Source organism: Diabrotica undecimpunctata, chromosome 3, assembly GCF_040954645.1.
Source record: "Diabrotica undecimpunctata isolate CICGRU chromosome 3, icDiaUnde3, whole genome shotgun sequence".
NCBI classification, from domain to species: domain Eukaryota; kingdom Metazoa; phylum Arthropoda; class Insecta; order Coleoptera; family Chrysomelidae; genus Diabrotica; species Diabrotica undecimpunctata.
In genome coordinates, this window is record NC_092805.1 from 105,777,212 (window position 1) to 105,798,882 (window position 21,671).

Genomic DNA, 21,671 nt, shown 5'->3' on the forward strand with positions numbered 1-21,671 from the left:
CTACAGTTGTACGTCACCCCAGTATGGAGATATTTTCAATGAACAGTTGAATATTGGGTTCTTTAAACCAAAAAAGGACCAATGTATCGTTTGTTGTATTTTTAATATGGCTGAATGTGCTAAAAAAGAAAAATTTCTCGAAAAATACGAGTCCCATATGAAAAACAAAGAAGTTATCAGAAACTTAAAAGGCATAGACAAACAGCTTGCACTAAATGATAAGAGCTTATGTGTGGCTTGCTTTGACCTTCAAAAGGTTTTAGTTACCCCTTTGTCTAACGTAAGTGATTTTTACTACGAAAGCAAATATTCTACATATAACTTTACAGTTTATGATGTTGGAAATAATCAGGGTTACTGCTATGTCTGGCATGAGCAGGTGGCTAACAGAGGTCCAAATAAAATTGTCAGTTGCCTCTGGAAATTTTTAGATCTCAAGGTAAAACATAGTGTTAAAACGATAATATTCTACTCAGACAACTGTGGGGGACAAAATAGAAATGGTTTTGTGTTTTCGATGTTTGCTTTTGCCGCTGCAAATTTTTACATTGATATTGTTCAGATTTCTGGAAAAAGGCCACACTCAGAACGAGGGTGACAGTATGCACGCTGTTATCGGAAATGCAAAGAAAAGGCAATCGGTTGTGTATGTGCCAGAACAGTGGGTCACATTAATCAGAATGCCTAAAACCAGGAAGACTTTATGATATTACAAAAATATCCCAAGATAAATTTTTTACTTTAAACAACTGACTGATACCGAGAATTGGAAAGTTGACCACGAAAAAAAATCAAGAAAAGTTAGCAAAATACAAGAAATAAAATTTTCGCACCAAAATTATATATTGTTAAAGATGAATTCGATGATGGTTTTAAAAGTTGTGAGATAAAATTAAATCGAAAATGCAGAAGACGACCTTCCACTACCATCAAATTTCCACCGAAACTATATGATGCACCATTACCAATTGAAAAAAAGAAGCTAAAAGGATTACTGTACTAGCAAAATACCCATAATGTGAAATAGATCTTACCGGTTGCACATATTCTGTTCTTGACGTCGCATTGTAGAGATGGACAAAAGAAATCGTACGGCACCTTAAATGCTTTCAGTGGAGACGACAGATCAATGAACAATCTCACAAGCAGTAGTGAAAACGTGCATGATCCTTTATCTAACTGACTAGGTACCACGAACTTACTTGAGATTTGAACGATTGGGCAGGTTGTCTGCAGGAAATCTGGAAAGACAGATTTCAATGCACTCCTCGAGCGGCAACAGTAGCATTCGTCCGCGCATTTAATCACTTGCAAGAAATATTGCGATTTACGGCTGTGAGTGCTATCTTGCAAGCCATCTTCAGGTTTTCTATATTCCGCCAAAACATCTTAGTTGTCAATTTTCACTTTTTTTTCAACGTTTGATGACATTTACTGATGATAGTATGAATTTAACACCGACTACAGCAACCTGTTTCTATGTATTACTGACAACGAAAAGAAAATAAAAAGGACGTACAATACAGCGAAGGATTCCCTGTAAAACATAAACAAGAGGAACAAAATAGCAATATTGTACAATACAATCGAGGGATTCCCTGTAAAACATAAACGAAAAGGATTGCCAATTTGGGAGATTTTAATTTCATACTTTTTTTATTTAAGTAAAAAAACAAAATTACGTAACGCGTTGTAGGAACCCTTCCCCCCCTCCTCTCCGCCTCGACTACTTTAAAGTCTGAATTGTCAATATGAATGAGTCAGATAAAGTTAAATTAGAAGAATTTTTCACCAAGTAACAAAAACAAAATTTGTTTAATATAAAAAATAGAAACGTCAAAAGTGAACTTATTTTAAACTTAAATTGCGGCTTATTTCCAATAAAACTAATAATTGCAATTTTAAATATTAAATGTTTAAACACACAAGGAATAGGAACTATTAGGGGAAAAAGAATTAGGACGAATGTTTGCAAGTTTAACAACGAAGTAATTCGAACTGTAACAATCATGAATTTACGTAGTAGATTATGAACTTACCTTACGCTTTTAACAAAAGTAACAGTTTGAGGAAACTCTTTTGGATTGGTTGTCTCCAAATAAACGTCGAAATATGAACACAAACGAACAATTTGTAAAGATAATACCGATGGTGAAAGTGCTTCTTTGACACTTACATTCAATAACCGTTCCATATCCTGAAACAATAAAATTTTTATAATATAACAGCTAAACAAGTAATTTAGTTGGCACGCTATCTTCACATGACAATATATCTGAATATGGCATGACAAATATACGGGATCTACAGTAGTTTGTAGATTTTTAAAAACTAAGTGCTGGATAGTTTGTCATTATTTTCCGAAAGATGAGATGCCCATAAATTTAGTAGCTGTGATGTCTTATTACTTATGATCGAAACATAATCATGTTTTCCAAGGTTTTAACACTTTCCTGTAGTGATCAATTAATAAGCGTCATGGAGCCGCGTGACAATTTAAAGTCGCAAATCAATTTTGGATTTAATATTGTAGCGTTTGTAAAATTTCTGGATGTAACCCATTCTGGAAATGAACCGATTATACACACATCGAAGGATATCCGAAACCATGCTGAACCATCAAGCCGACGATCTCCATTATAGTACCATGCCATAAAACTTTTTATCTATGTTTGTTTAAAAATGTTTGGCTTTGAAGCTTCTTAATTTGTAAAATACACAAAAAAGCTTAGGGGTACACAGATGATGTCTACTGAACGGAATAATTATGTCAAAACTTTCATAATTCGTTGTAATACGAATGAGCGAATGCCAATTAGATCCTTCTATGGATTTTAAGAAAATATTACAAAAAAATGCAGTGTATTGTCATGTGAACATAGCTTAAGGTATATAAGTGTTTCCTTACTCTTATTTCATCGTCATTTTCTGAATGGTGTACTCCATTATAATTAACACAAACTGAAATGATAGGCAAAGTACTTGGGTAGTTGCTTTTAATCACGATAAATGCTTCCAGGGAGGCTGAAACAAATAACCTTAATTACTTTTACTTTACATAAGTACTTAAATGGTAAATACATACTGTTGCAGTTTCGCAACTTTATATAAATGTTATTTAAATATTAAATGGAAGTTATTTCTACGTCGCATCAACAACCCCATCTGATTGCTGGTAGTACACTCGTTGCAAGAATTAAAAGACATTAGTTAATGGTAGGACAACTAAGGGTAACCCCTACCTCTATTTTCGGAATACGGTCGCCCTGGACGCAAGCTACCCTTCTTGCAAAATCACTTTTGGTTCCCGCCTGTCCAAAAAGAGGTCGCTTGCGCTCTTGTCAGCGCCGGTAGCTCCTGCTAGCAACCTCATGTGGTAAGGTACAACTTTTATACACGGTTTACATTGATGCTGATACATATGTGCGTTACGTATCATGCATGAAAAAAGTTGAATTAATTTAATGCTTTCTAATATTATTATTTGATTTGCATTGCATAAATATACAACGATGACGGTTTTCTAAATTAATTACGTAAACTTCCAACGGTTGGCTTTGTGATTTGTTTATTATCATTGCAAATGTCAAAAGAAAGGGAAATTGTAAATGTTTAAAATCAAATGATACGTTCGTTGGAATTTAATTGTAAATTGTTAGGTTACAATTCCAATGAATTCAAAAACCCTGTAGGATAGTTGACTAGGTCATCCTGATTTATAGCTGTGTCAACTGATTTGTACGAAAACAACTTTCCTGGAAAAAAATTCAGAGTAGTACAAAAATTTCAGCAAAATCGGTCAAGCTGTTTTGAAGGAGCATGGCAACTCATTATGTGATACTAATACGGTTATTAAAAATAGGGATTGGTGATAGGAGGGTGAAAATTAACGGCTGTATGTATTTTTAATGCCACATCATAATAAAAATATAAAATTTTGCCCAAAAAATAAAAAAAGATGTGTGGGGTGAACTACCCTTGCTTCTTAGGTGTATGAAAATAGATTACGACCTATTCTCAGACCTACCGAGTATATACATAAATAAGAGAAATCATATATAGCATGAAAAAGAATAAACGTGCAGGCAGAGCAATGGTATTCCTGCAGAACTAATCAAGCATTGGAGAGAAGCACTTATAACGCGGATATGTAGCCTGCTGACGAAAATTTGGGAGCGAGAGGAAATGCCGGAAGTATTAAGAGAGGTAATAGCATGTCCCATTCATAAAAGGCGAGATAAAGCAGGGTGCGAAAACTACAGGGGATCACTCTTTTGGATGTAATATATAAGGTACTCGCCAGAGTCATAGGAAGTAGACTGAAAAGGCACTTAAAAGAGCAGGTTGGTGAATGCCGGGAAGAATTCACAAAGGGCAGATACATCATAGATCAAATATTTGTGTTAAAAATGATTCAGGTCAGTATGTACGAGCAACAGATAAAGCTAAACCTCTCCTATATAGAGTTCTAACAAGCTTACGATCCAGTGATAAGAAGGCGTCTGTACCATGCCCCACAGATCACTAATAACTAGACATTTCACGCAGGTAGCTCAAAGTCAAACTAAACTAAATGTCATTTGTAGTACCGATACAAATCCATCATCATATGCCACATCATAAAAAAAATAAAAATAATAAATTTTGTTTAAAGAATAAAATAGATTGGGTGAACGACCTTTATCCCTTGAGGTATGAAAAATAGATAATATATTCTCAGACCTACCGAATACATAAAAATGTCATAAAAATCGGTCAAGTCATTTCGCCGGAGTATGGCAACTTACTCTGTGACACTAATATGGCTATTAAAAAATATGGTTAGTAATAAAGGGGTGAAAATTAAGGTCTGTATGTAGTTTTTAATGCCATATCATACAAACATAAAAATTAAAAATTTTGTTTAAAAAATTTTAAAAAATGTTTGTGAGTCACTCTTTCCCCCTTGGAGTATTAACAGTAGATTACAACCTACTCTCAGATCTACGAATTACACATACATAATTTCATAAAAATCGGTCCAGCCGTTTCGGAGGAATATGGCGACTAACACTGTAACAGAAAAATTATATATATATATATATATATATATATATATATATATATATATATATATATATATATATATATTTTTAACACAAAGGTTCTTCTTCTTAGTTCAAACTTCAAACGAGACACGTTAATCTCTGGAACTTGGTCATAAGACCTTTGTATCACATTTTTTTTTCTTCATTAAACTCCAATAAGTGCTTTGGACTCAACGAATAGTTTCCTCGTTTTAGGTTCTTTTCTGGTTCAACCCCCAGTTGATTCCTGCCTCACATTACTTAGGACATTGCAATGGGATAGGATGTGTATGGCAGTCTCTTCTTCAATTTACCTTACCTATTTTGGATAGGTGTCTTCTTTTGTTGATTCCTTATCAGTCACTTCTGAACCTCGATTCCAGCAGCACCTTTGGTGATACCACACAATGGTTCTGAGCCTACAAAAATTTCTCTCGAGTCTTCCAATAAATTTGTTCATTATTCCCATACACCCCTTCATGACCCGACACCCATATTAAAGGTACTTTATTGTCTTTTGCCAGATTGTTGAGACGATCTTCGCAGATTCTCATCAGTTTTGATTTGGTCAGTGGGTTCTTTATGGCCAGAATAGCCGCTTGTCTATCTATATAAATGATGATTCTATTTGCTTTAGGGTCTCCATTAATTTGAGGATTTCATCAATACAGGCCACCAAACCAAAAATTTCTGTCTGGAACACAATTGTATCTTGACCTAGGGTGTAAGATTTGTTATACCTAATTACGTGTTTGCCCAAAGACTCCTGATTCAGTACCATGGGCAGTTTTAGATCCATCACTGAATCATATTAAGTCCTCATTAATGTCTGGGACTTTTTGTTCTCTACAATTGTGTTAATGTTCTCAGTGAAGATTGGTAGTGGTCATCGTTCATCTGAAAGATGTATTCCTTAAATATAGTCTCAGTAGTATCTGTGAAAGATTTTATATGGCTTAATATTTATTTTAAAATTCCTACATATTCTACCATTCTTCCAGAACCAGAATACATACCAGGAAATTGATATATTCTTGACTTTTTGTTTGCATTAATTTTTGTATGTTGTGAAATAATGTTTCTTCTTCTCACCCTTCTCTCGTCCATTTTTGGATATAGGCCTCTCCCAACTCCTTCCATCGATCTCTATCATGAGCATACTTCCAATTTATTACGGCCATTCTCTTGATGTCGGCCACCCATCTCATCTGTGGTCTTCCTCTTGGTAGTCTATCTTTGTAAGGTCTCTAATGTTGTATTGTGGAGTTCCAAAGTTGGTCTTTTTGTCTAGCAGTGTGACCTGCGAAGCTCCATTTGAGTTTGGCAATTTTTGTTGTGATATCCTCAACTTTTGTTTTTGATCTTACCCATTCAGTTCCTCTTTTTTCTGACAGTTGTATACCTAACATTGCTCTTTCTGTTTATTCATATTTGCCTTGGTTAGGGTCCAGATTTGACGTCCATATGTCATGATAAGAAGGATGCGTTGGTTGAACACTTTGCTCCTCAAGTATTGAGGTATGTTGCGGTCCTGCAGTATCCAACTGAGTTTTCCAAATCCTGCCTATACCAGACTTGCACTTCTAGTGATTTCCGCACTTTGGTTTTCTTTATCATGGTTCAGATTTTGGCCTAGGTAGATATACTCCTGAACTTGTTCTCTCTCACTGCCATTCATATACGTCTGGGATCGTCTGTGTTGGTCTTTGTTTTTGTCGTATTTATTTTAAGGCCAACGAATTTGGAGCTGTCTGCGAGTTTCTTCATCATAATTTGTAATTCCTCGAATGTGTTCGCTATAATCACGATTTAGTCATCGAACCTGAGGTGATTTAACTTGTTGTCATTAATGTTGATGTCATATGTTGACCAATTTGTAGTTTTGAAGACGTCTTCTAGGGCTAGATTAAAAAGCTTTGCAGATATTACGTCGCTTTGTCTAACTCCTGTCTTAATGGGGATGAGATTTGTATTTTCGTCTAGCTGTACTATCATAGTTGCCTTTTCATATATTTATATTATGTATTGGTGGCCTATATCTCGAATATATTCTAAAATTATTATTAGCTTCTTCTATAGCCCACATCTCGATACTATCAAATGCCTTTTCATATTTTATGAAGGCAAGATATACGGATAGTTGGTACTCATTTGCCTTCTCTATCAGTGTTCTCATTGTCAGCAGATGGTCTGATAATATCTTTTGCAAAAGCCAGTCTGTTCAACCGGTTGGTAATTATCCATTTTGTAAGTCAGCTGATTGTTAATAATTCTTATAAACAGCTTGTATACTTGACTGAGCAAAGATATAGGTCTATAATTCTTTAGGTCACATTTGTCCCTCTTTTTTGTGTAAGAGTACTACTAGCTCTCTTTCCAGTTTTTAGGGATTTTGCTATTATGGAGACATATATTAAATAGCTCTGTTAGTATAGGTCTGTCTTGCTTGTTTTCATGAACTCGGCAATTATACCGTCGTGTTCTGGAGCTTTATTATTTTTTAGCTATTTTAAAGCTCTTTCTATTTCGAATCCCTCCATATTTGGTAGTACCTCTGAACCCACGTTTTTGATTTTTATTTTGACTATGAATTTCACTATAGGTGTTTTCGTTGGAGCCAGATATCGAATCCGTTCCTTCTGCGTAACAGTCAGATCCAGAGAACTACTTATCAAAGATTGTTGTTGTTGTTGATTGCAATTACTTATTAACATTTTACTTACCACTGCCTCTAGATATCTGAAGAGAATAAAATAAATCAGAAGGTGCCACAAGTTCCTCTTCAAGAAATGTTTTGGTAAATTCCAACTGACAATACTTTTGATACGATATTGCGGTCCATTTGGAAATAGCGCATGTAAAGCTGACTGGACAATCCGCAGGTTTGGTAATTGGAATACTATTTTGCTCTACAAAAAAAAATATCATAAGCATATATATATATATATATATATATATATATATATATATATATATATATATATATATATATATATATATATATATATAGTATAACATTAAGTTAAAGCCGTTAAAGTCTTTTGGATATGCCCTTACGCCACCTGGACAAATTCGAATGTAATTATAAGTTCGAAGTGTTTCTAATTCCCTGTGTCCGATTCTTCTCGATCGACGATGATAAAATACAATGTTGAAATCGTGGAGTAAAATATAGTTTTACTTACAGCTACTTAATTATTATACTATAGTTGTTGTTGAGGTAAAATTTTATAATAGACTGCGTCCCAAACTAGTCCCGAAGCTATATTTATAATCTCACTAAAATGGTACGATTCATCAAATAAGAACAAAAACCTTTGACTTTTTAAAGCTGGCAAATATAATTTGAACCGAGGAAATGTTTGCAGGCATTTTCTCAATAAATATTAGGCAATCTATAGTTTTCAGGAAGTTGAACAAACTGTAATTAAGCTACTAATCGATATGTTTCACAATTATACACGGTGAAACTATACAAATTCAGGAAATTAAGATTAATGTAAGATTACAAATTAATGGACTAATTTGTGATTGAACATCACCATTCCTTTTACCGAAATTTGAAATACACTGGAACATCAACGGCTGATACTGCAAAACCAGTAATAGCTGCACACAGAGACAATTAGAATTTTATTAGAGTCGGATTTAGAATGATACTATACCTTGTACTATTAAATATTAATTATTATTATTAATATATATTATATATATAATATATATATATATATATATATATATATATATATATATATATATATATTAATAGTAATATTTGATAACTAAGTATCGGTTCAAGTACATTTTTTTAATTATAAAAAAAGGAGGATATATCAAGATTAACTATATACCCTGAAAATTGAAAAACACCTAAAATAACTTTTAATCTGAGTATATCAGAACTATAAAAACTCTACTTAAGTCGTATTACTTCTGATAACCCCCCCTCCCCCCATAGATTCATTTCTATATTTTTTTAATATACAAGTAAGTTAGTAAGTACACTTTCGTCACAATAATCAGCACGATTGCATTTGTTTTAACTTATATTATTGACGATAGTGTTCTCATTTTGCCACACAGGAGTTTGATTAAATTATTAAAGCAATGTGTCAAGTTTGTTTAACATACCTAGTTGTTGTAATTGGGTGGCTAATTGATAGCGAGATTCCAATCTTTTAAATATTATTTTCATTATAATTTCAACATTAGTTCTGCCTAATTCATCAGAATCCATCTAAAACAAAAATACTGTATTCATAAACAAAAAAAGACAAAAAAAAATATAGTCACATATTTCCCAGTATTTTGAGAAAAAAATAAAGTTAAGTTGCAAAATTGATAAGCGGAATATGATTTCGTTGAAAAGTTATCGTTAAGGGCTTCGTTAAGTGCGGTGTTGCCAAGTAATCACCTTCAATTAAAAATTGTTTTAGTATAGTCAAAAGTATTGTCAAGAATTGTCTACAAGAAGACGACTACAGGGTATTGTCAATAACTGGAAAACTTCAATTATATTGTAAAATGTTTTTTATGACAATGTTTGCTCTATTTCTGTGTTTTACTTTTTACAAAAAATAGACAGCCAATGATTTTATAGTGAAATAACGTGATTAGTCCTTTATGGGGGAAAAACTTGTTAAGTCCATATAGACAAATAAAAAACAATTAATACTTGTAATATGCGATAAAAATTAAAAAAAAAAACTAAAACGTAAACCAACAACCGATATAGCAAATGTTTTTCTTTTTTTTATTACTTTATACATATTAAGATGTATTTTAACATATTCACAAGTATTTTAAATTTTAAAAACGTACTCCTTAACAAAACCAAACCTGTGACTTATCAAATTATTTTTCTGTGGTATATATATATATATATATATATATATATATATATATATATATATATATATATATATATATATAAATTTGGAAAAATCTTTACATGTCAATTTGCCAAAAACGTACATTTATAAATGTAGATATGGAATTAAACATATTATTTAACTAAATAAAATGGTTATGTTTAATTGCTAAAATGGCTTGAAAAGAAAGTATATTTCTAAAAATAAAAAAAGAGAAATTTCAAAAATAAAATAATAATAATTATAAACCCTTTCCAATTTGAAATTATAAACAATATTTGGAATCATAAATGTATTTAAGTATAAATTTAATAATTCAAATAATACCTAACGAACACAAACAAAATTGATGTTAATAAAACATTATTATTATCTGCACAAAAATACAGAATTACGAATATCCAAAACGTAGTTTCAGGAAAAATTTGTAGACAGAACAACACTGTCGGCGTGCCACATATGCTACTACAAACCGCAGACGATAGGCAATCCAGTGGAATAAATAAATTAGTTATAAAACATCGCGACGTTATATTGAAATTTACACTGGTTAATTGCAAATCAGGGAATCTGAGTTATTGTATTAAAAATCCTATGTTCCGAAAAAAAATCCAAATATGTATATACATATATTAAGCTACGGCAACTTAATGCGGAACTTTGTTGCTATGTCGCATTGGACGGCATCTTTTTTTTTCGTCTTTATACAGGGGAGGGGTCTGGAATCTTCAAAAAGAAATCTCAGTCCAGGACGCCGCCTGACTAACTTTAGTGCAGGATTCGTTCTTCGTACTCCCGGCGATAGTTCCCGAGGTACTTTAAAATGCCCTCTCGTCGCCGAGTCTACGCCGAACGCCTACCTGCTAAACCAGACGATCCGGAAGCGGAATGGCCGCTGTAAGGCCAGCATCACTTCCGAAGCACTACCTTTATTCATTCATTCTCCATTCATACACATCCACACTCTATTCATCAGCAAGGAGGCTCCCTGTCTCGTTCCAGGTAGCGCGTAGAAGACACTCATCGCTCCTAGTTCGCCATCATTTCCAGATGGGCATCTCCTCCTTCCCCACAGTCTGACTCACGCATTCTAACTCATACAGTGTAACCCACTTTTCTAGCTTCACCTTTCAGCATCATTCACTCTTACCTTTAGCGTTGGTCCAGCTGTCTTTCTTCCTCTTCCTTTTTCTTAATCACTGCACGGATATAGCTGTGTATGTTAGTCCAACCTAATTTATTTTCAATCATTCTCTCACTGTAATAAAATTCACACCTGTCTCTCTCTCTCTCTCTCTCTCTCTCTCTCTCTCTCTCTCTCTCTCTCTCTCTCTCTCCATTCTGTTCCTTTCCACTATCCATCTGCTGCAATCTAACATCGTATGTGTCACAGTGTCCGAGTATCCACAGTATAGGCATTCATCTGTATCAGCCTTTCCAATCCTATAGAGGTAGGCCCTAAAACACCCGTATCCTGTGAGCACCTGCGTCAGGAAATAATCCAGTCGCCTGTGGCCACAGCCCTCCCAATCTCTTATGTTCGGGATCAGCATTTTCGTCCACTGTGCCACATCTTCCGTGTTGTTCCATTCTTCTTGCCATCTTTCAACTGACCTTTCCCTTTCCTGTCTTCTCTCGGCCACAGTAAGGTTTGTGCCTGTTCTCTCATAATGCTCTTTTCTTTCCACCGCCAAAACATGCAACGGAACACATCCAGTGATGGTCAACAAGGCTGCCGCAGACACAGTCCTGTAGGCGCATGCCACTCGCAACAGACTTGTTCTGTCTACTCGTGTCATGAGACTCCTATAGGCCGTTATCTATACCGCCTCGCTCCAGACTGGTGCCGAGGACGATCGACTGTACAACACCGTGTAACCCTCCTCCTTTCGGATTTGGGTCCTCCAATGTTCGGCATCACCCTCCTCAACGCAGCCGCACTATTCGCAGCCTTCCGGACCACCTCCCGCACGTGCTCCCCCCATTTTCCATTCTGGTGCAATGTCACTCCTAGATACTTTACTTGTTTCTTGGGGGACATTTTAATTCAATATTTTGTCTGTTCCTTGTCCCCTTCAGAATGATGGCTTCGGTTTTCTCTGTCGCAAGTTTTAATCCGTGCTGCGCCATCCATTTCTTTACGATTGCATTTACTAAATTGGACTGCACCTAAGGGCGTTTAAATATAGAGTGGACTAATACTGTTATCGCCTTATGTGCATTTGCAGTGCAAAATAAGTATGTGGAATATTTTGGTGTATTTTTGTTAGATAATCAAATTTAAAGATTGCAATGCAATAGCACGCAATCTCATGTAACGTAATGACAGTCTGTTTCGACCTTAATATCTGTCACGTGTGTCACAAGGCATGCATCACTGGATTAATTAAACCCGTGAGTAATGAACTATTACTCAATGGTAAAATAATGGGTTTTATTATCTATTTAAAAATAGTGAATAATGAGCATGTTATTAAACGGTCGTAGAAAAAAATATTTAATATAAATTTTCATATGAACTTGTAAGTACTTACTTTTTTATTGAGAAAATCTCTTCCGCATATTCTTTGAGCCCAATGGTATGCGTATCCGATCTGTGGTACTAACGATTGAAAAGATGTAAGGCCGATCTTCTTGATCTGAAATTTCGTTATTGGATTTGGACTTTCTAGGCCATTATCATCTTCTACCAACTCACTTAAAAGGTTCTCTCCGGTTAACACTTCTCTAGCTGAATTGCCAGTTATTTTACATGCAGAGCAGTTCGTGTTAGACATTACTGTAATGATTTTTAATTTTATTAGGTAGGAAAACTTGATAGTCAGCAAAGGACCATCCTTCAATTTTGCCACCATTTGAACCTGTAAGGGATGTGATTCTAAAAGCTTTTTTCTTTTCTCTTCCATTGGGTCTATCTGTTGCACCGACTTCCTGTGACGTCGTTTTTTAATTTCCACGACTTCCTAAAAAAAGTTACATTCTGTTACTTTTGGATTTAATTCAAAAATAAAGTGCGTGTATTTAAGCGGTTTACTAATAGGGACTTCCTAAAAAAAGTTACATTCTGTTACTTTTAGATTTAATTCAAAAATAAAGTGCGTGTATTTAAGCGGTTTACTAATAGGGATATAAGTTATATTACAGTTATCGAATTCATTGCTTAGAGAAAGAACAACTGCAAAATAGAATAATTACAGCGAACACCTTTTTGTGGTGGAATTTAAAGCTGCAATCAAAAAAATGCTCCCTCCAGGCTTGTCCGTAAAACCCCCGGCGGTGAACGAAAAACATTGATTTACCAAAAATCTGTACGATGTCCAAAAAATGTTTCAAACAAAAATTGTAGCTCAGATAATTTTTAACAAAAATTTTTATTAGCACTTTTTGTGTAGAATGAACTGTTCTCTCAGAAACAACGCTTGAAGCGAACGGAGATTTAAAAATTTTTAAATCAAATTTGTATCAAACCGACGGTAAAAATTCGACATCTTTTGATCAGAGTGTCCTATCGATCGACAAAAATTAAAATAGTTTTTAAAGGTGAAAAGTGCAGCTTTCGGATGCAATTTTTTGCATTTTGTCGGAATGAGGTCAGTTTATATAAAGCTGCAACGTTGCTCGATGTAATCATCATGGCATAACACCCTTGGTGCATAAATAACTATTTATATTTTGAATATTTAAACACTTAAATTTTATATATATATATATATATATATATATATATATATATATATATATATATACAACGCAAAAGTCTAAGGATATTTTAATAATTTAACAATACCAATGACCATATAAATTTGCTTGTACTATAATTGTTGATACAGACATCACTTCTTATCAAAAAAAAATTGTAAAACTGATAGCAATACGTGTTTTATAAGGGACAAATAAATAGAAATTTTTATGTTTTGTTTATTTTTAATTTTAGTCACTTTATACCATTTTTGCTTAATAGGTGAGTTAAAGATATTGTCTTTTTACCATGCAACGACAACATTTAAAGTTGGACGAGATGAATAGATCCGTGAGCCTCCTTCAAGCTGGTATGCGACAAACTCAAGTTGCTGACCAGCTGGGTGTCTCCCAAAGCGTCGTAAGTCATTTGTGGCGTCGGTTCAGAGACACTGGGAGTTCAGCCGAGCAATATCCAGGACGTGGTCGCTCTACAACCGTCGCTCCAGACCGATATTTAATTTTAAATGCCAGAAGGCAGCCAACAATCATAGCACCCGAGCTGGTTAATGAATTACAGCTTGTACATAATGTAACAATTAGGAGCAGTACTGTGAGGAATCGTCTCTATGAAGCCAATCTTCGTAGTCGGCGACCACTGAGATGTCCACCTCTATCTAGAGGCAATCGCGCTGCAAGATTAACCTGGTGTCAAGAGTTTCAGAATTGGACTGACAATGACTGGGCCACAGTTTTGTTTAGTGACGAGTCTAGATATAGATTTCATCCAGATTCTCGTCGGACAAGAGTTTGGAGACGACCCGGAAATGGAGAACGATTACGACATCTTCAAGAAATGTATGCATACAGATGCATTAATGGTATGGGGCGGAATCATGATTGACGGAAGGACTGACCTCACTTTCCCACGTAGCTTTCTCACAAGTCAGCAATATTTGGACACTATTCTTGAACCTGTTGTGCGCCGGTTTGCTGCTGCTGTTGGAGAAAATTTTTACTTTATGCGTGGTAACGCTCGACCACATGTTGCGCATATTGTAACAAACTGGTTGGATAACGAGGGTATTGATGTATTGCCGTGGCCAGCACAATCACCGGACTTGAATCCCATTGAGCATGTATGGGACATGCTCCAACGAAGAATTACTCCACATATGAGCAATATCTACAATGAGTTTCAATTAAAAGAGCTTCTGATAGAACAATGGGTACAAATACCTCAAGCAGACATTAACAATGTGATTCGGAGCATGAACAGTAGATGTAGAGCTGTGATAAACCAACGTGGTGGCCATACTTTATTTTAAGTTTATATTTCGTATTTTTGACATTTTATGGTGGTATGTGAAACATGGGTGATTTGCAATATATTTTTTTTTTGCTTCAATTTTCTGTTTTTTTTTGCAATTTATGGTTTTTGGCATATTAAACAACAATTTAAACTACAAATTTTATATTACTTTTTTTAAGTGGATTACAGATAAACAAAATACCTCTATTTATAAAAATATCCCTAGACTTTTGCGTTGTGTATATATATATATATATATATATATATATATATATATATATATATATATATATATATTTAACACAAAGTAACATTACTAGCTTTTCAATTAGCATAGGTACTTGAGAAAAAAATGACTAGTCTGGTAAAAATATCGTAAAAATCTAGCAGAGCACTTTTGTATTTCCAAAAAAATTTTGCATTCAACTAGTGTGAATATGTAGGTTGTGGAATGTTTCCCATTAACTGTGGCTTAGGGTGTCAAACATTATAAGGATGGATCAAATTTAGTAAAAACCTGGCAAACAATTTATACTTTCAGTTACAAGTAGAGTACAGTAAAATTGTAAAAATAGATTTTTTATTCCCTTAAATTTTAACCTAGCAGAATTATTCACTTCTCATAGAGGGTAGTTAAAGGGTTCACACTTCACCTACCTAGGGTGGTAATAAATAAGTACATATCTAGCACAATACTAGTATTTCGTATTTCCGAAAAGATTTTTTTTGTGTTCAGCTAGCGTAAACGTCTAATCCGTAAAAGCGTAATGTGGGGGAAAATAAGAATAATCCCGAACAATATAAAGAACTGGATAGAACTGTCAGCAGAAAGATAAAAGAATCCAAAGAGAAATGGTTACAAGAAAAATGTCAAGGGATAGAAGAGCTAGAACGAAGACACGATAGTTTTAATATGCATAAAAAAAGCAATGAGTTTACTTATACTTACAAGAAAAAACAGTTTGGTAGGTTAATAGATGAGAACAACAAACTTATTGTAGATAAAGAAGAACAGTTGCAGACTTGGGCAAATTACATAAAAGATTTGTTTACGGATTATCGTCATATTTCTACGAACACTCTTGATCTGAATGGACCAAAAATATTGAAAAGTGAGGTGATAAAAGCTATAGATCAAACGAAAGATGGGAAAGCAACAGGATGCGATGAAATGCCAGACGAATTTTTAAAAGTTTTTAACGAAAACAACCTGAATGTAGTATTGGAACTGTTTAATAAGATATACGATACTGGTCAAATTCCATCGGACTGGTTGAAATCTACATTTGTGCCTCTTCCCAAGAAATCGAATTCTAAGACGTGTAGTGAATATCGCCTTATAAGTTTAATGAGTCACGCCCTTAAAGCATTCTTGCGTATTATCCATTCCAGAATACGAGCAAAATTAGAACACAGCATAAGTAAAACACAGTTCGGTTTTAGATGCGGTTTTGGAACTCGAGAGCCGCTCTTTGCAATACAAGTCTTGAAGATGAATGGGTAAAGAGGTTAACAACTGTTAAAAGGAGGAAAGCGTCATACCTGGGCCATGTGTTCCGTAATGGTAAGTACAGTCTGCTACAGCTTATCGTGGAAGGCAAGATTGAAGGTAGAAGAGGTCTGAGCAGAAAGAAGAAATCCTGGCTGAAAAACTTGAGAGAATGGTTTCAAATACCAGAAGCTGCGAACATAATACATGCGGCACAAAACAGAGAAACCTATCGTTTGATGGTCGCCAACCTTCGGTAGAAGACGACACATAAAGAAGAAGAAATGTGTAACTGGTGGAATTGGTGTAGTTGGGTAACATTTAGTAAAAACTTATTAGAACAGTTTCTTATTTTACTTAAATAGAGTACAGTAAATTATTTTCACCTTAAATTTTAACTTATGAGAAGTCAATAACAGAATTATTGACTTCCCATAAGGGACAGTTGAGGGGTGAATAATTACTAGGGTGGTAATAAATTCGTAAAAACCCAGCAGAACACTGTGGTATTTCAAAAGCTAGCGGGAATGTTTACAAATAAGATTGGTTTACGGGTGGAAAATAATCAGTGTGGTCAAAGTATAGTAAAAACTAAACAGAATACTTTTTTATTTCACTTATAAGTAGAGGGCGGTAAAATTGTAAAAATAGATTTTTTCACCTTAAACTTTAACTTATGAGAAGTCAATAACAGAATTATTGACTTCCCATAAGGGGCAGTTGAGCGGTGAATAATTACTAGGGTAGTAATAAATTCGTAAAAACCTAGCAGAACACTGTGGTATATCATAAATATTTTTTAATTCTGCTAGCTTCAATATTAAGCTACCGGAATCGCTTCCCTTAGGGGTAGGTTTGGAGGTGAAAAATTATCGGGGTGGTAATAAATTAGTGAAAAATAGGTAAAAAAAAAATATGCCATAGATAATTTTTTTTTTTTTTAATTCTTCTATCTTGGACCTTAAGTCAGCAGAATCGCTCCCCTTAAGGGTTGTTTGATGGTGAAAAATTATTAGGGTGGTAATAAATTAGTGAAAAATGGGTGAAAAAATATGTCATAGGTTAAATTGGATTCCGCTCATGTGTTCCTGCTAGTTTAAGGATCCTACGAGGACAAAAGAATAACAAGGCTCCAGGTATTGATAACGTCCCATCTGAGCTATATAAATTAGGTGGCTAAGACCTAATAGGCCAAATGCATACGCTCATAAACAAGATTTGGAATGATAAAAAGATCCTTGGCGACTGGGAAATCGGGATTATATGCCAAATCTATAAAAAAGCAAATGAACTGAAATGCGAAAATAATCTCGGCAACCCTCTTGTACCCACCATACAAAGTTTTTACTTGCCTACTAAACACACGACTCCAAAAATTAACTGAAGATATTGTCGGGGAATATTAAACAAGGAAGATCTACAATTGACCAGCTATTCACAGTAAAACAAATTCTAACGTCAAACAGACCTACGACTCAATTAATAGACACAAGTTATATCATATTGCATCGTTTTAATGGATTTGTAAACAGCAACTGTCAGAATACAAAATGAGCTCACGGAAAACTTTTCAGTAGTCAAAGGATTAAAGAAAGGAGACGGGCTGGCACCGACACTATTTAACCTAGCTCTCGAAAATGTGATAAGACAGTTGAATATGGGAAGAGGTGATCTCCTAACCAATAAATCAATACACATTGCCGCCTATGCTGATGGCATCAGCATTATGTCTCGCAGTACGAAAGAAGCTGTATAATTATATTCACAATTAAAAACAGGAGCACAAGAGACCGGACCAGAAATAAATATGCAAAAGACAAAAAGAAACTGAAAGAAACTGTAGAAAGTTTCACATATTTGGGAGTTGCATTAAGCACAGATGGAACTGAAGAACCAGAAATTCAAAGAATAGTAAGGGAAAACAAAGCTTATCTTTCACTCGCCGATGTATTCCGCTCCAAACATACACTAGGGATCGAAAATCGGGGTCTACAAAACTATTATCAGGCCAATAGTATGTTATGGATGTGAGACATGGCTGATGACAGAAAATACAAAAAGAAAGCGGGTAGTATTTGAAAGAAAGGAATATATGTGGACCTATTAACGACAACAGAATATGAAGATCCAGGAACAACGATGAACTCTACCAACTGTTTAAAGAAACACCGATCTCAGAATTCTTTAAACCTTAGAGGACTTCGAAAACGGCAGCGGACGCGCAAAATTTACTATACGTAAAAACATGCAAAAGGTCGGCCCAAGACCGACAAGGTTGGAGGCATAGTTTGAAGAACGCCAAGGCTATAGATTTGGGCTGTAGCGCCATTGGCGTGAGAGAGAGGGGGAGAAAATGGAACCTAATCGCTGTGATCTCTTTAACAAAATTGATTACATGAGGATATTATCAACTGATTAGCCAAGTTAGCTTTTGTCACAATACAAAAAAGTACTGTGGCAAAAACATACGGTAATTACCGAATAATAAGTCTGATGAGTCATGTTTTAAAGATATTCACCCAAACAATATATAATAGAATATAGATGATATTAGAAGAGAGAATTATTAACACTTGAAGTAGTGCGAATAAGAGACAAGGCCTGTTCAGCATCCAATTAGTAATATAGAGGTGCAGAGATATACATAAAAATGTATACATCGGCGCAATTGATTTTGAAAATCCGGCAAAACAAAATGCTACAAATATTGTTAATGCAACGTTTGTAAAAATGAGAAACGTTTTTTACAGCCACGATCTTAGTAATGATCTTCTAGCTAAAATTGCACATTGTTATATCTGTCCAATCTAATCTAATAGGCTAGGACGACACGTTACACGAAAACGCAATTTGTCCAGGACGATAACTCCTAGGACAAAGAAATCTGAACTACCAACTAACATTTTAAACTTAATCAATCCGTCATTGTTGTTTATTTACGCACCGGAAAAAAAACAAAAATATTGTTTATTAGGAAGCATTAAATTAATTCCTTTTTTCTTGCATAATATTTTGGAGTATTTTCTTTTGGACTTTTTATAAATTTTTAGTTATTGAACTTTGACAAATTATTTAATTCCAAGGCGGTACGAAGTTTGCCGGGTTAGCTAGTACTATTATATAGAGTAAAAGATGAGGCCATGCTTAAACGCTTTGAAACCTCTGAGATATGGGTAACAGACAACTACTAAAGATAAGCTTGATCGAAAGAGTCAGAAATGAAGAGGTTCTTGGATGGCTTAACCAACATAATAAAGAGAGAATAAAGCGAACTAGTCAACATAATTAAGAAGCGCAAGCTGGAATACTTCGGTCATATTATGAGGCACACAAAAATATGAACTTTGGCATTTCATCATAAAGGGAAAGATCCAAGATAAACATGATCCTAGCAACAGAAGAACATCATGGCTTACAAACTTAAGATGATGGCACCGAACATCGACTACATATATACATTTAGAGCCTCTGTCAAACCTATGATAGCGAATATGGCAGCCAACCTAAGACGCAACGATCGATAACGGCCATGGAACTAAAAGAAAAAGAATGCCGTAGTAACGAGAAGCAATCATGAAATGTAAAAATATATACCTCTACTTCTGTGGCATCCTGTTCAGTCTCTTGGTTGTCGGACTCATCGTCATTGGCAAATCCCGTTCCAATTTTTAAATCTTTCCATCGGATAGCTTCCTCTTCGTCGCCGATGATTTCCACATCGAGATTAATATCGTAAACGACTTTATACGAGACGACGTTTACATATAAGATGTATAACGGGTCTGGTAGAAGATAAGCAAGTTTATGTTCAACCCTCAGGTCATTCGGAGACATTTCCAAATGATCTTGAAGCGGCTTGGTGGCGTTGATTACATTGACAAGTAGAGGTGTAAGAGCGTTAAGCTTGTCTTTTCTTAATATTAGATCTAAAAAAAAAAAAGTTATAGAAATATTAAACAACTTTTTTCTACTATTTTCTACTAGATGTTTGGTTTTGTATAAGCAGAGTGTGTTTGAGCGCAACAGATGCCAATATTTGTAAGCATTTGGATCTGATTACCGACCGACACCTACCTTAGCATGATTCAGAACCCACTTAGGCAGGACAGGAACCAATCGCAACAACTGATGACATCATATTTGTCGAGATATAAAGGTGTCTTCAGAAAAATATAGCTATACAGGCTGAATGAACTAAAGTTTCATATTTGCATATGGACTAAAAATTTCTCTTATTTTTAGATATACTACAGTGGCCTTTGAACAAATGAGAAAGTTTTAATAATTCGTTCATTTATTTTATATGACTTCTCTAAACTTATACAATGTTAACGTATTGACAATCTAAATTCGAAAATTTATTTTCCTTACCTTCACTCAGTTTCTTCCTCTGTTCCACAAACGCTTTACACAATTGTGCCAAATTCTTACGTTGGGTTAACTCCCATTCCAATCTAGAGAGACGTAAACTATGTTGTTGTTCTCTGTCATTAGAATCATACTAAAATTATAAGAAATGTATATATATATATATATATATATATATATATATATATATATATATATATATATATATATATATATATGTATATTAAACCTAAACTACAGTACTACAGTAGTGAAGAGATTTGGGAGCTCGTGAGACTGAGACCCCTGAAGCCCCGAAGAAGACATCAGAGAAGATGACGAAAGTTCGGTGTAATGAAAACCGACGTGGTTCCTTCCGGAAGCCTCGTGAGTTCGATATTAATTTCTGTAATGATATTAATCTTTTTTAGTTTTAATTATACTAACCCTACTTCTATCACCAACACCTATTTTTTAATAGCCATATTAGTGTCATAGTTAGTTTATAAGTATATTCGGTAGGTCTGAGAAATTGATCGTAATATATTTTTCATACCCCTAAGTGACAAGGGTGATCCACCTCATTTTTTTTATTTTTTGACAAAATTTTGTATTTTTTTTTTATAATGTTGCATTAAACAATACAACTCTTAATTTTTACCCTTTTATCATTAACCCCATGCCTTAATAGCCACATCAGGAATTTAATCATTTAACCCGGGCCGACAATTATTACTAAATTCGGATTCACCAGTAGATTTCAGCGTTGGATCTTACGGACAATGTTAATCAAATGGAAGAAAACGCTGCAGCGATGCTAGTTCATCGTCTGCCTCAACGTGGCAGAGCCGGCCTCGAACTTAACACTCCCTTACACACGGAGCACTTGCAATTTTGCACTAACATTC

At 34.6% G+C, this 21,671-nt stretch overlaps 1 protein-coding gene across 1 annotated transcript in view; it reads right to left on the minus strand.

The window, feature by feature from the left end:
• thoc5 (THO complex subunit 5) overlaps positions 1-21,671 on the minus strand; it is a 44,105-nt gene that overhangs the window by 2,969 nt on the left and 19,465 nt on the right. Inside the window, exons 5-11 of the mRNA XM_072526489.1 lie at positions 20,788-20,917; positions 20,011-20,342; positions 12,472-12,900; positions 9,198-9,303; positions 7,790-7,975; positions 2,909-3,024; positions 2,040-2,197 (exon numbers count right to left, since the gene is read on the minus strand). Coding sequence (XP_072382590.1) covers positions 2,040-2,197; positions 2,909-3,024; positions 7,790-7,975; positions 9,198-9,303; positions 12,472-12,900; positions 20,011-20,342; positions 20,788-20,917 — 1,457 coding nt within the window. The remainder of the gene's footprint in view (positions 1-2,039; positions 2,198-2,908; positions 3,025-7,789; positions 7,976-9,197; positions 9,304-12,471; positions 12,901-20,010; positions 20,343-20,787; positions 20,918-21,671) is intronic.